Source organism: Oncorhynchus mykiss, chromosome 5, assembly GCF_057628025.1.
Source record: "Oncorhynchus mykiss isolate SJ-2025 chromosome 5, ASM5762802v1, whole genome shotgun sequence".
NCBI lineage: Eukaryota > Metazoa > Chordata > Actinopteri > Salmoniformes > Salmonidae > Oncorhynchus > Oncorhynchus mykiss.
This window is the reverse complement of record NC_143026.1, coordinates 59069972-59085095: the sequence shown is the minus strand read 5'-3', so window position 1 is coordinate 59085095 and position 15124 is coordinate 59069972. Positions and strand designations below refer to the sequence as shown.

General features: G+C 42.6%; 1 protein-coding gene across 8 annotated transcripts in view; it reads left to right on the top strand.

The window, feature by feature from the left end:
- Positions 1-15124, top strand: part of LOC110524123 (paralemmin-1) — a 70875-nt gene that overhangs the window by 45730 nt on the left and 10021 nt on the right. For 3 of the 8 annotated variants that reach the window (XM_036977941.2, XM_090235343.1, XM_090235345.1), the window contains exons 4-7: positions 6724-6845; positions 9616-9724; positions 11353-11374; positions 11508-11603. In XM_036977941.2, the coding sequence (XP_036833836.2) occupies positions 6724-6845; positions 9616-9724; positions 11353-11374; positions 11508-11603 (349 nt within the window). Of the gene's footprint in view, positions 1-6723; positions 6846-9615; positions 9725-11352; positions 11375-11507; positions 11604-13926; positions 14005-15124 lie in introns of all 8 variants that reach the window. The other 5 variants (XM_036977942.2, XM_090235344.1, XM_090235346.1 and 2 more) reach the window with 2 other exon arrangements.

Genomic DNA, 15124 nt, shown 5'->3' with positions numbered 1-15124 from the left:
GAGGATCAATAGATAGTGAGTGATCAAGTCTCCACATAGGATGTGCCCCAAATGGCAACCTATTCCTTACATATAGTGCACTACTTTTGACCAGGGCACATACAGTAGCGCTCTGGTCAAAAGTAGTGCACTTTATAGGGAATAGGGTGCCTTTTGGGATACATCCATAGTTATCGGTAAGGCGGATACAGCTAGCCCAATGCAAGCAGAGAGAGAGAGCCGGCCAGCCAGAGGGAGATAAGATCCAAAAACTGGACTCATTAGCAGTTTCCATGCAGCTCAACTGTCTAGTCAGCAGACACACTGGACAGAGAGAGAGAGAGAGAAAGAGGGAGAAAGAGGGAAAGAGAGCAGGAGGTAGAGAGAGAAAGAGATGGGGGCAGGTGATATAACAAGAGAAACAGAGGGGGAGAGAGATGAGAGGGAGAGAATGGGTAGGGGATAGAAAGAGAGAGAAAGAAAGAGAAACAGAGATGAGAGAGCGAGAGACACAAATGTAGAAGTAGAAACAAGAGGGGAGAGAGCGAGGGAGAGGCAGGAAGCTGAATGGTGGGTGAATACAGACCAGTTGCATTCAGCTTTTTCACCTCACTGTCACTCAGCAGACATTGTTGTTTTATTTCTGTTTATTTTTGATTGGTGCAGGTATGTAGATATTATAGGCTATTTGTCCTTGGGGTGGACAACAGGGCTGCAATAGGTTAATGCCCTCCCAACACAATCAATCCAGGAAATGTACTGCAATCCAACTCGTCAATTGGTACTGTGCTGTTATTGTCTATAAAGGTTATTTAGATTTCTTAATTGAATTTCAGTACATTTCCTGAGTTGAGTAATCAAAATAGAAATGGCCCCCGCTACCCTCTTAGAAAAAAAAGATGCTGTCTAGAACCTAAAAGGGTTCTCTGGCTGTCCCCATAAGAGAAACCTTTGAAGAACTCTTGTTGGTTCCATGTTTACACAGAGGGTTCTTTACACAGAGGGTTCTACACGGAACCCAAAATGGAACCCAAAATGGTTCTACCTGGAACCAAAAAAGGGTTTTTACCCGGAACCAAAAAGGGTGCTCCTATGGGGACAGCCGAAGAACCATTTTGGAACCCTTTTTTTCTATGAGTGTATGATGGTCACAGGAGGTAGTAGAACAGTAAAGGATGTCAGTTTGGGACTCAACACCGCAATATGCAGCTTGTCTGTTATTGTTATAATTATTCTGCAAATGTAGTTTCAGTACAACAGCTGTTTTATTATATTTCCCAGTAGAGTCCGTTTAGAAATATGAAAAGGATATTGAGTAGCTATTATTATACAACATTGCTTGTCTGATCATGTTTCATTTGCAGTAAAATGTAATAAGGTGAAGCTAACTGCTGGTGGCTAGTTCTGTGCACCTGATATTTTACAAATGAGTGAAATGCCCAGTTGGTGTGAGAGTGTGTGTACCGTATGTGTGTGTGTGCCTGTCAGTATGCATGTCTTGTGTGCACATCTCTCTCTCTGTGTGTGTGTGTGTGTGTGTGTGTGTGTGTGTGTGTGTGTGTGTGTGTGTGTGTGTGTGTGTGTGTGTGTGTGTGTGTGTGTGTGTGTTTACGTTTATGCACATATACGTGTGTGTTTATTCATGGGGCATTGTGCTCCCCCAGAACAATGGATCAAACACAGGGTACATGTGTGGGAGCTGCTGTGGCTTTGTCCTCTTGCTTCCGACGGGGGGCGACGGTGTGCGTGTGTGTGGAAGGGCGTGAACAGGTGATGATGTCACCCAATCATAGAGCCCACCAGGGGAGAGGCAGGGAGAGCATACGCAGGAGAGCTGGATAAGAGAGAGAGTGAAAGGGAGAGGAGAGAGGAGGGAAGGTGAGAGGGGGGAGAGCGGTAGAGTAGAGAGGATTGTGAAACAGATCGCCTTGTAGTCATGTAGTAACCAAAAAAGTGTTAAACAAATCAAAATATATTTTCAATTTTAGATTCTTCAAAGTAGCCACCCTTTGCCTTGATGACAGCTTTGCAATTATCTCAACCAGCTTCACCTGGTATGCTTTTCCCAACATTCTTGAAGGAGTTTGCACATATGCTGAGCACTTGTTGTCTGCTTTTCCTTCACTCTGCGGTCCAACTCATCCCAAACCATCTCAGTTGGTTTGAGGTCGGGTGATTGTGGAGGCCAGGTCATTGATGCAGCACTCCATCACTCTCCTTCTTGTCAAATAGCCCTTACACAGCCTGGAGGTGTGTTGGGTCATTGTCCTGGTGAAAGACAAATCATCATAGCTCTTGATGATTTTTGCGACTGCACTTAAAGAAACTTTAAAAGTTCTTGAAATGTTCCTGATTGACTGACCTTCATGTCTTAAAGTAATGATGGACTGTTGTTTCTCTTTGCTTATTTGAGCTGTTCTTGTCTTAATATGGACTTGGTCTTTTACCAAATAGGGTTATCTTCTGTATACCACCCTTGTCACAACACAACTGATTGGCTCAAACACATTAAGAAGGAAAGAAATTCCACAAATTAACTTTTAACAAGGCACACCTGTTCATTGAAATGCATTCCAGGTACATACCTCATGAAGCTGGTTGAGCGAATGCCAAGAGTGTGCAAAGCTTTCATCAAGGCAAAGGGTGGCTACTTTGAAAAATCTCAAATATAAAATATATTTGGATTTGTTTACCACTTCTTTGGCTACTTCATGATTCCATATGTGTTATTTCATAGTTTTGATGTCTTCACTATTATTCTACAATGTAGAAAATAGTAAAAAATTAATGAAAAACCCTGGAATGAGAAGGTGTGTCCAAACTTTTGACTGGTACTGTAAATACATCATGTTTTTTTCTCAGAGAAAGGGAGAGAGAGAGAAAGAGAGAGAGAGAGAGAAAGAGAGAGAGAGAGACAAACCAGCTTATTGATAAGAGTAAGATGGTTGGGTCATGAGATAGTTGGGTTAGATGGATTTTTCCTGCCTGGGGTTGAATTCATGAATAGTGATATTATTCTATGCTGGATACACTGGCGTGGCATGAGGCTCTTTCATTGCTGCAAAAATAACCTTTACCCACATTTTCCTGCTTTTGAAAGAGATTGGGTTCCTATGAACCAGTCCCCTAAATTAACCCATCGGCCAAGGGGAAATTATGCAAATCCATCATTCTGCATTGAGCTGATTTCAGCCCATTCCTAAGTGGATGCGATTCAAGTCAAGGGATTTACATTCACGTTACATTTTAAATAAGTTGGAAATTAACATACAGAGTATTAATACATGATATGAATCCCGTCTACAGTTTGAATGTGTGTGTGTGTGTGTGTGTGTGTGTGTGTGTGTGTGTGTGTGTGTGTGTGTGTGTGTGTGTGTGTGTGTGTGTGTGTGTGTGTGTTAGTCCCCACAAGGTCAAATGCTTTTTCTAGGGGGTTCAGGGTTAAGTTATAATTAGTGTTAAGGTTAGGATCTATGGTTAGGTATAGGGTTAAGGTTAGGTTTTGAGGTTAAGGTTAGGATTAGGGTTAGGGTACCTGTTAGGATTCGAGGTTAGGGAAAATAGGATTTTTAATGGGACTGAATTGTGTCCCCACAAGGTTAGTTATACAAGACTGTGTGTGTGTGCGTGTGCATGCCTGCATGTGGGTGTGTTCACGTAGAGGTGTGGAGTTACAGTATGGCTTTGAGCAAGAGAAAAAGAGAGCAAGTCAGACAGACAGACAGACAGACAGACAGACAGGGTGCTTCCTGTCTGTATTTCTATCTGTAATAAAGCCTTTTTGTGGGGGAAAACGCATTCTGATTGGCTGGGCCTGGCTCCCCAGTGGGTGGGCCTAGCTGCCATGTGGGTGGACCTATCTATGCCCTCCCAGGCCCACCCATGGCTGCACCCCTGCGCAGTGTCATGTGAAATCCATAGATTAGGGCCTAATGAATTAATTTCAATTGACTGATTATGACTCTCTCATACATTTCACGTTTTTAGTTTTTGTTGTCCTAGGCTACCTGGCTAAAAAGCTTGCTCGCTTGCCTAACTTCCTTTCATGGGCAACTATGAGCCAGCTAGTTAGCATTAGCCTACTACATCTAGCTACATATTGAACTTCCATCCTCTCAAGCCAGAGGCACAATATACGAATTTATGGTTGAATCAGAATCGCCATAATCATTGGCCAGCACAGAAGTTAGGTAAAACAACAAATCCCTATCTCCATCCATAGCTAATTTAGGAAAAGGCCAATTTTAGCTAGCTAGCTAGCCACCAGAGAACGACACAACAAAATGCCCAACTGTCATTATTCACTATCTCAATCTCAATCTATCCAACAATGTCACCAACTCACCAATCTACTAAATCACACATGCGTAGTATTAGGTTAATTCTCTGCTCCTTTGATTGGATGGACAACATGTCCATTCAATCACCACATTCTTATTGGCAGACTTGACAGCCTTGGTTTCTCAAATGATTGCCTCGCCTGGTTTACCAACTACTTCTCTGATAGAGTTCAGTGTGTCAAATTGGAGGGCCTGTTGTCTGGACCTCTGGACAGTCTCTATGGGGGTGCCACAGGGTTCAATCCTCGGGCCGACTCTCTTCTCTGTGTACATCAAGGATGTTGCTCTTGCTGCTGGTGATTCTCTGGTACACCACTACGCAGACTATACCACTCTGTATACATCTGGCCCTTCTTTGGACACTATGTTAACTAACCTCCAGACGAGCTTCAATGCCATACAACTCTCCTTCCGTGGCCTCCAACTGCTTTTAAACGCAGGGAAAACTAAATGCATGCTATTCAACCGATCACTGCCCGCACCTGCTCGCCCGTCCAGCATCACTACTCTGGACGGCTCTGACTTAGAATACGTGGACAACTACAAATACCTAGGTGTCTGGTTAGACTGTAAACTCTCCTTCCAGACTCACATTAAGCATCTCCAATCCAAAATTAAATCTAGAATTAGCTTCCTATATTCCAACAAAGCATCCTTCACTCATGCTGCCAAACATACCCTTGTAAAACTGACCATCCTACCGATCCTCACCAAAGCCCCATACACTACCCACCATTGCGACCTGTACGCTCTCGTTGGTTGGCCCTCGCTTCATACTCGTCGCCAAACCCATGGGCTACAGGTTATCTACAAGTCTCTGCTAGGTAAAGACCCGCCTTATCTCAGCTCACTGTCTCCATAGCAGCACCCACTCGTAGCACGCACTCCAGCAGGTGTATCTCACTGGTCACCCCCAAAGCCAATTCCTCCTTTGGTCGTCTTTCCTTCCAGTTCTCTTCTGCCAATGACTGGAACGAACTGCAAAAATCTCTGAAGTTGGAGACTCATATCCCCATCACTAGCTTTAAGCATCAGCTGTCAGAGCAGCTCACAGATCACTGCACCTGTACATAGCCCATCTGTAAACAGCTAACATCTATCTACCTACCTCATCCCCATACAGTATTTATTTATTTATCTTGCTCCTTTGCACCCCAGTATCTCTACTTGCACATTCATCTTCTGCACCCCTTATCTTACCTCATTTGCACTCACTGTACATAGACTTTGTGTTTTCTTTTGTTCTACTGCATTATTGACTATGTTTTGTTTATTCCATGTGTAACTCTGTGTTGTTGTATGTGTCAAATTGCTATGTTTTATCTTGGCCAGGTAGCAGTTGCAAATGAGAACTTGTTCTCAACTAGCCTACCTGGTTAAATAAAGGTGAAATAAAAATGTAAAAAATTAAATACTGCAAAAGCTTTTGTTGGTTGGAGGACGTCCTCCGGAAGATGTCATAATTGCCATGTCAGTCTATGGAAGGGGTGAGGATCACTCGCCTCCAAGGTTTTGTATTGAAGTCAATGTACCTGTCCTCCGGCTACACCATGGCGCTACCCTAGAGGGCAATGTTGAGATTACTATAGATCTTCATTGCAAAACAATGTTTTTATCAGGTATTTGGTGACGTAAAATATATTTAGTATAGTTTTATCGAAAAAGGATGACCTTTTTGTTTCATTATTTTACATCTGCATTTACAAAGTGGGATTGAAATGAATATAATTGTTATTTACTTTACTCTGTAATTACTCTGTAATGTCAAAGTGGGAAAAAAATTCAATAACAAAAATAGAAAAGAAAAAAACGTATATACTTTGATTAGATAAGTAATCACCCACCTGAGTCAATACATGTTAGAAACACATTTGTGAGTGATTACAGCTGTGGGTCTTCTTGGGTAAGTCTTAAGGGCTTTGCACACCTGGATTGTGCAATATTTGCCCATGATTCTTTTCAAAATTCTTCAAGCTCTGTCTTTGTCAAGCACACCCATACCATGATGCATCTTGACTGAGTGGCCATACACAAGTTGTATGTATGGAGGACAGAGGAAGGGGTAGTCATTTAAAAATCATGTCAACCCCTATTATAAGTCCATGAAACTTATTATGTGATTTGTCAAGTCAAATGTTACCCCTGAACTAATTTAGGCTTGACTAAACAAAAGGTGTGAATACTTTTGCAGCAACTATTTGAGTTATTTCATTTTGATAAATGTCTTAACATTTGTAGAATGTTCTTTTCACTTTGACATTATGTAGTATTTAGTGTAGATCAATAAAACAAATCACAACTAAATCCATTTCAGTCCCACTTTGTCGATCAACAAAATGTGATGAAATCAAAGAGGGGTGAGTAATCAGTGATTGATGTTCCTATGTTCTTCTGTCCTGTCCAGCAAAAATCCCTGAGGGAAAGATGGCTGCTGGATGGAGCTGCTGGCTCGGAGCAGGACGAGGCCAAGAAACAGCTTGCGGAGGACGAGGCCAAGCTCAAGGGCATGGAGGAGAACATCATTAGGTACGTATACAACCCTGGAACACTGGGGTACCTACCAGTTGCTCTCGGTGATGTTTAAGATGAGGATGAGGATTATATATATTTTTTTTTATGAGCACATGGCCTTGTTTCTATTACAGCATATTGGATGACTGTCATTCATATTCCATTCACCCAGTTCAATGTCACAGTGATAGGTTTGGGCTACTACATGCTACAACCTACATTGTAGAATAATAGTGAAGACATCAAACTATGAAATAACACATAGCTTAAAATAATAAAATAACATTTATTTGGATTTGTTTAACACTTTTTTTGGTTACGAAATGATTCCATATGTGTTATTTCATAGTTTTGATGTCTTCACTATTATTCTACAATGTAGAAAATAGTACAAATAAAGAAAAACCCTTGAATGAGTTGGGTGTTCTCAAACTTTTGACCGGTAGTGTAAGTGCACAGGTCAATAAATGTAATCAAGGGGACAGACAGTGACACATTCAATACCGCCTTGCACACTCTTGTCTGATCTAGGCTATACTCATTAGTCCAACAGTTGCAAATGAGAGATTCTAATGGACAAATTCAGGTATGTTTATCCCCATTTCAAATCAAATCGAAATCAAATCAAATTTATTTATATAGCCCTTCGTACATCAGCTGATATCTCAAAGTGCTGTACAGAAACCCAGCCTAAAACCCCAAACAGCAAGCAATGCAGGTGTAGAAGCAATATTCCGTAGTCATATTCAACATAGCTAATAGAACTAACATGTTAGTAAACCCACTACAAACATGCAGTACAGTGTACAGTCAGAATGCAGTTTAGCAGTTACAACAGTGGGCCCCAGTGGCAATAAATTAATAAAACCATGACTTGGAAGGGAATACAGTATTGGATAGCCATAGCCAGCTAGCTAACATAGCATCCCTCTCTGTTTGAGTCGGGTGTTTAAGTAGGCTAACTAGCTAGCTGCATTCGGTAGTTAAGAGAAAGTAAAAGTTTTTTTTAAATACTAACAAATATAACTATCTCTCTCTGTTCAACTATTGTCTTTCTCTGTCTTTGAGTTAACTACTCACAACATTTTATACACTGCAGTGCTAGCTAGCTGTAGCTTATGCTTTCAGTAGTAGATTAATTCTCTAATCCTTTGATTGGGTGAACAACATGTCAGTACATGCTGCAAGAGCTCTGATAGGTTGGAGGACGTCTTCCAGAAGTTGTCATAATTACTGAGTATGTCTATGGAACGGGTGAGAACCATGAGCCTCCTAGGTTTTGTATTGACGTCAATATAGCCAGAGGAGGACGGAAGCTAGCTGTCCTCCGGCTACACCATGGTGCTACCCTACAGATTGCTGCTGAGGCTACTGTAGACCATTGCAGAACAGTGAGTTTTAATAAATTATATGGTGAAGTAAATTAATATATTTAGTATAATTTTATCTAAAAATAATACTTTTTCAAATGTTTCACTATATAAAAAAATATATAAATTTACTGAGTAGGAGTGTCCTCCCCTTCCTCCTCTGAGGAGCCTCCACTGGTACCTACTACCTATAAATGTTTCTGGATTCATTATATGTCTTTATTTAACCAGTCTTTAACTAGGCAAAATCTGCTCTTAATTTATAAAAACAGATACAATCTTGATATCCTTTTCTCTCAATATAATTTTGGCATGCCAGCTCATAGCTCAATGTGGCCCAGCATATTTGCTATCAGTGAGATCGTTTGCAATGCTTCTTAGAAAATGTTTAATAAGTTTAACTCTTAGCAAGAAAGGAGTACAGATGTAGGATTTTAATTTGATCACTCTGTTGTTGATGACAATTTTCCTGCACAGCAGGAAATGCAAACTTGTAGTGTATTCGAAGTTTAAATGTATCAACCCCATGCAAAAAAAATCCATTAATTATAATCCACATAATATTCACATTTCCTGTTGCTGCAGGATTATTTTCCTGCTTTTCCTGTTTATTTTTCGTATTTCACACGTGTGTAGTAATACTGGAAATGAGAGCGTGATCACAGCAACCATGGGGCACATCGACAGATTTTTCACCTTGTCGGCTCGGGTACAGAAAGGAGACCCAGTAGCCAAGAACAGACCAGCCTTCCACCACCACCCCTCCCTCCTCGCTCCAACCATTTTCTTTCTCACTCATAGAAAAACAGTGTCATCAGTCTTCTTCCCCTGGCAATCCAATTCGCTAATTAAATTCCCCCTGGCTGCTGTAGTCCTGGCTGGCTATTGGGGCTCAGACTGGGGCAACATTGGCACTAAACTGGCACAGCACCCAATGAGCAACGCAAGCGTACAATTGCCGGAGCTAGGGAAAATGCGGAATTGGAGAAAGCTAAGGAGAAGCTTTTGTCCATTTCCCAAATAGGCTCTTAATTCTGTTATATGGGCCATAGTGAGGAAGGACAGGGAGGTTGTTTTGGTATTGAACAATACCAGGACACTTAAAGAAATAGTTCACGGTTTAAAGGAAAGGGGGGGGGGGGGGGGGGTCGCTAATATTTCTCTTTGATTTTGAACAACTCCTTATGCACTCAAGTGCACAAGTGCATCTGTCAAATCATCTTCCCAATGGATGAGCACTGTTGCCAAAAATAACAAACATTTTTAAATAGACAAGACAGAAATCCAAAACTTCTTTGGAACGCTACGGCTCGTGAATGCATGATGTGCATGACTTGCCAAGCATTCTCACACTGTTTGTGTGTCATTGACCATGTCTGTGTGTGTGACTGATAACACCTCTCTCTGTTCTGCAGAATGGAGCAGGAACTGGAGGTGCTGGAGACGGGTGTGTCGGCGACCTCTACCAAAGAGAGCCTGACAGACGCAGCAACGAAGGAGGAAGCTAAGACAGCAGACAACAAAGTGAGTCTCCCTCGCCTCCTACCCCTCCGAGGGCAGCTGGACACAGCAGGTCCACCGGACACACACACACACACACACACAGACACACACACACACACACACACACACACTGTTAGAGACAGGAGTGGGGAGTGTGTGCGCGTGTGTGTTGAGGGGGAACGCTTGAAGTAGGAGGAGTAGGAGATGGCGGAATCAGAAGGGAGGGGAGAGGTTTAGGAGGCCGACGCAAGCCTTGGGGCACATCGGAAAGTGAAAAAGCCCTGTCAAATCAAATCAAATGTATTTATGTAGCCCTTCTTACATCAGCTAATATCTCAAAGTGCTGTACAGAAATGTGTGTGTACAGTAACTGCCCTTGTGATAAACTGACAGTGGCATCTCCACTTGAGCAAATGACATCTCAATATTATGCCATCAGTGATATCATTAGTGACGGTCCGGATGGGCCCGGAGAGTCAGACACTGGGTCTGACAAGCAGTGTATGGGGAACAGTTGTTGACAGGAGGGAGGCTCTTGTCCAAAGGGGAAGTTCATATTGACAGCACACACTGGGCAGCTTTTAACATGCGGGTTTCCTAGCAACGTCTAGAAAAGATGCTCTGTCTCTTCGCTTTTCCCTTTTGAACTTGTTGGCCCTTTTTGCTCTTTCCTCCACAAGTTAAATATCTACTTCCTCAACCTATCCAGCCTGGCACCTCTTTATTCAAAGGGGAAAGTGCTTATTTAATGTGGCGTCTGTTTCTACCCCAATAATGTTTCTTGCTTCCTTGTCATCCATGTTTTTTGTGGCATAAAAATAAATAGTGTATGTTCCTTCCCTCAAACTAAGTTTTCAATGAAATACGTTAAATACTGTATGTGACATAATGCTCATTCATTATGTAGCCATGCTTTTGAATAAGAGTGTCTCTTCAGGAAACAAATCTATTACCTCAAAGCTGTGGGTTGTCAGTAGAACCGTTTCATTCCATCTGTTAAAGTATTTTTAGAAATGGATGCTGTTCGACTGTGCGGCTGCATTGATACAATAATCCCAATGATTCATATCACAGAAATAGACCCACCCCTTTACCACCCCTCTGGTAATGTATTTGATGGGTTTGACATTTGAATTTTCTGAGTTTAATGCTGTATGATACATGGGTTAAAATAGTGGTGTAAAGTACTTAAGTAAAAATACTTTAAAGTACTACTTAAGTAGTACACCCAAAAGTACTTGTTACATTTTGAATGCTTAGCGGGACAAGAAAATAGTCCAATTCACACACTTATCAACCAAACATCCCTGGTCATCCCTACTGCCTCTGATCTGGCGGACTCACTAAACACACATGCTTTGTTTGTAAATGATGTCTGAGTGTTGTAGTGTCTCTTGCTATCCATAACTTAAAAAACACAAGAAAATTGTGCCATCTGGTTTGCTTAATATAATTAAGTTGTATTATAGTTTTGATACTTAAGTACATTTTAAACCAAATACTTTTACTAAAGTACAATTTTACTCGGTGACTTTCACTTTTTCTTTTGTAATTTTCTATTAAGGTATCTTTACTTTTACTCAAGACAGTTAGGTACTTTTTCCACCACTGGGTTTAAATACTGTTTTCTCTCTTTCCCTCTCTCACAGGCTCCGGCAGGCACTGTGCACGGTAATACATCTTCAGTCAGATATTCTTCCTCCTCCCTCTCTTCTTTCTCCTCTTTTACATGTGTTCTGTGTTTGTCGCTCTTTCTCTCTCCCTCCCTCTCTCTTTCTCACCCCACTTCCTTGACCGCTTATAGAGGTCAAGGGAGTTACAGAGGTCAAGGAAGTAGTCAAAGTGCACACCAGCCCTCATCTGGAAATGTCTGGAGGTGCCTCAGATAGGATGAGAGCAGGTGAGTCTCGGTACCCTGTAGAGAGACATCTTAGACAAATGTTTTGCCTCCATTTTTTTCCACTTAGAGTCTGTCATGCTAAGCATATTAAAGTGGTGTTTTTCCTCTCATTGTACAACAAATGTAGATATTCAATGTACCCACTCCTATTTCATTCAGGAATATAGTAATTGATTGATAGGCAATTGATACATTATTGACTGATTATAATGAATCATGTAAGTTGCATCTGTACAATTAGACATGCAATATAGTCTCCCGAGTGGCGCAGCAGTCTAAGGCGTCACTACAGAACCGGGTTTGATCCCAGGCTGTGTCACATGAGGCAGCGCCCAATTGTCCGAGTTAGGGGAGGGTTTGGCCGGCTGGGATTTCCTTGTCCCATCAGCGCTCTAGCGACTCCTTGTGGCGGGCTGGGCGCCTGCAAGCAGACTTCGGCCGCCAGCTGGACGGTGTTTCCGCCGACACATTGGTGCGGCTGGCTTCCGGGTTAAGCAAGCAGTGTGTCAAGAAGCAGTGCAGCTTGGCAGGGTCGTGTTTCGGAGGACGCATGGCTCTCGACCTTCGCTTCTCCCGAGTCCATAGGGGAATTGCAGCGATGGGACAAGACTGTAACTACCAATTGGATATCACGAAAAAGGGGTTAAAGTAATAAATAAAAAAATATATGAAAAAGAAACGTCCCTTTTTCAGGACCCTGTCTTTCAAAGATAATTTGTAAAAATCCAAATAACTTCACAGATCTTCATTGTAAAGGGTTTAAATACTGTTTCCCATGCTTGTTCAAAGAATCATAAACAATTAATGAACATGCACCTGTGGGATGGTCGTTAAGACACTAACAGCTTACAGACGGTAGGCAATTAAGGTCACAGTTATGAAAACTTAGGACACTAAAGAGTCCTTTCTACTGATTCTGAAAAACACCAAAAGAAAGATGCCCAGGGTCCCTGCTCATCTGGGTGAATGTGCTGCAAGGAGGCATGAGGACTGCAGATGAGGCCAGGGCAATAAATTACAATGTCCGTACTGTGAGACGCCCAAGGCAGCACTACAGGGAGGCAGGACGGACAGCTGATCATCCTCGCAGTGGCAGACCACGTGTAACAACACCTGCACAAGATCGGTACATCCGAACATCACACCTGCGGGACAGGTACAGGATGGCAACAACAACTGCCCGAGTTACAACAGGAACGCACAATCTCTCCATCAGTGCTCAGACTGTCCGCAATAGGCTGAGAGAGGCTGGACTGAGGGCTTGTAGGCCTGTTGTAAGGCAGGTCCTCACCAGATATCAGTGGCAATAACGTTGCCTATGGGCACAAACCTACCATCACTGGACCAGACAGGACTGGCCAAAAGTGCTCTTCACTTACGAGTCTCGGTTCTGTCTCAACAGGGGTGATGGTCAGATTCGCGTTTATCGTCGAAGGAATGCGCGTTACACCGAGGCCCGTACTCTGGAGCGGGATCGATTTGGAGGTGGAGGGTCCGTCATGGTCTGGGGCGGAGTGTCACAGCATCATCGGACTGAGCTTGTTGTCATTGCAGGCAATCTCAACGCTGTGTTACAGGGAAGACATCCTCCTCCCTCATGTGGTACCCTTCCTGCAGGCTCATCCTGACATGACCCTCCAGCATGACAATGCCACCAGCCATACTGCTCGTTCTGTGCGTGATTTCCTGCAAGACAGGAATGTCAGTGTTCTGCCATGGCCAGCGAAGAGCCCTGATCTCAATCCCATTGAGCACGCCTGGGACCTGTTGGATCGGAGGGTGAGGGCTAGAGCCATTCCCCCCAGAAATGTCTGGGAACTTGCCGGTGCCTTGGTGGAAGAGTGGGGTAACATCTCACAGCAAGAACGGGCAAATCTGGGGCAGTCCATGAGGAGGAGATGCACTGCAGTACTTAATGCAGCTGGTGGCCAAACCAGATACTGACTGTTACTTTTGATTTTGACCCCCCCTCCCCCTTTGTTCAGGGACACATTATTCAATTTCTGTTAGTCACATGTCTGTGGAACTCAGTTCATGTCTCAGTTGTTGAATCTTGTTATGTTCATACAAATAGTTACACATGTTAAGTTTGATGAAAATTAACTCAGTTGACAGTGAGAGGACGTTTCTTTTTTTTGCTGTCTATATATAAAAAAAGACATGCAATAGAGTTCAAGTTTGTCCAAAATGGAAGAAGTGTCAATAAGATTCTCTTGGAGTCTTCTATCGCTATCTGTCTTTGCCGAAACCTGGCCACCTCTGTGTTTGTCTCTTTCTCTCTCTCTCTCTGTCATTCTCACCCCACTTCCTTGACTGCTTGTAGAGGTCAAGGAAGTGCTCAAAGTGCCCAACAGCCCTCGTCTGCACATGTCCGGAGGTGCCTCAGATATGACGAGAGCAGGTGAGTCTCGGGAACCCTGTAGCTCACAGACTGAGACACACTGTAGCGAGACAAATTCTACTCTTTGCCTCTTTTTATTTTTATTTTTTCACTCATAAACTCGGTCTCTGCTTGCCTCTTTACATAGACGGCTGAGTACTATATCTGATGTTAGTTTATTTGATATAATTTACTTACTTTTATCATTTTTCAAATATATAACACTTGGTTATTCATTACTCAGACATGAACAAACATTCAATAGGTATTAATAGGTATTACATTGTAAGAAAATATAATATTATCCCCTACCCAAAATCGTAATTTTTGTTGTATCCTGTTCACCCACTCTGGCATCAGCTACTGGCATTAGCATCCTGGGTAACTGGATTAGACATATAATAAATGTAAAAATCTATAAATTCAATATGGAACTCCTCAGTGGAACTCATTATGTAAACACAACCAGTTTGATTGGCCCGGCAGTAGCTCCTCAAGCGTGTTGTCAGCCGTGTCACAATGTCTAATCTAACACGTTATCGAATCTTCATTTGAATGGAGCGTTGATTGAATGACAGCTAAAGGATACCTAAATAGCTGGTCATTTACCCCACTGTCATATACAACACCTCAGTGTAGCTCAGCGTATTGTAAACACGAGCAGTTAGAAACATCTGGGGACGACTTTATCTCCTCAGCAAGGGGTCTTTTCAGCCATATCAAGGGGTCTCAACCTTCCTCCTCCTCACACGTGGGCCTCTGTCCCTTTTAATCAAACATGTGCTTTCATCAGCCTCACAGCTCTGGAAGGAGAGTGAGGGACTCCACTGAAGGGCTCTTCTCCACAGCGATTGAGATATAGCGAGAGGGGGAGAAGGAGATGGGGCGAGTGACTAATTAGTTTTACCTCTTGAGCTCCGGTCCTCATACGTCTTATCTAGAGGACCCTTGCTGAGCAGAGCGAATACTTCATGTTTGGTTTCATCGAGACCCAAAATTCTCATGGCCAACTCTTTCCTGGATATGATCGTTTTTGGTAACATGTTGGTGTAATATCACCATTGGATAGGAGCTAAGTAACTAGAAACTAAGAAAGTAACACAGTATGGTTACTATACCCTGTGCATAAACAAGTTATAGA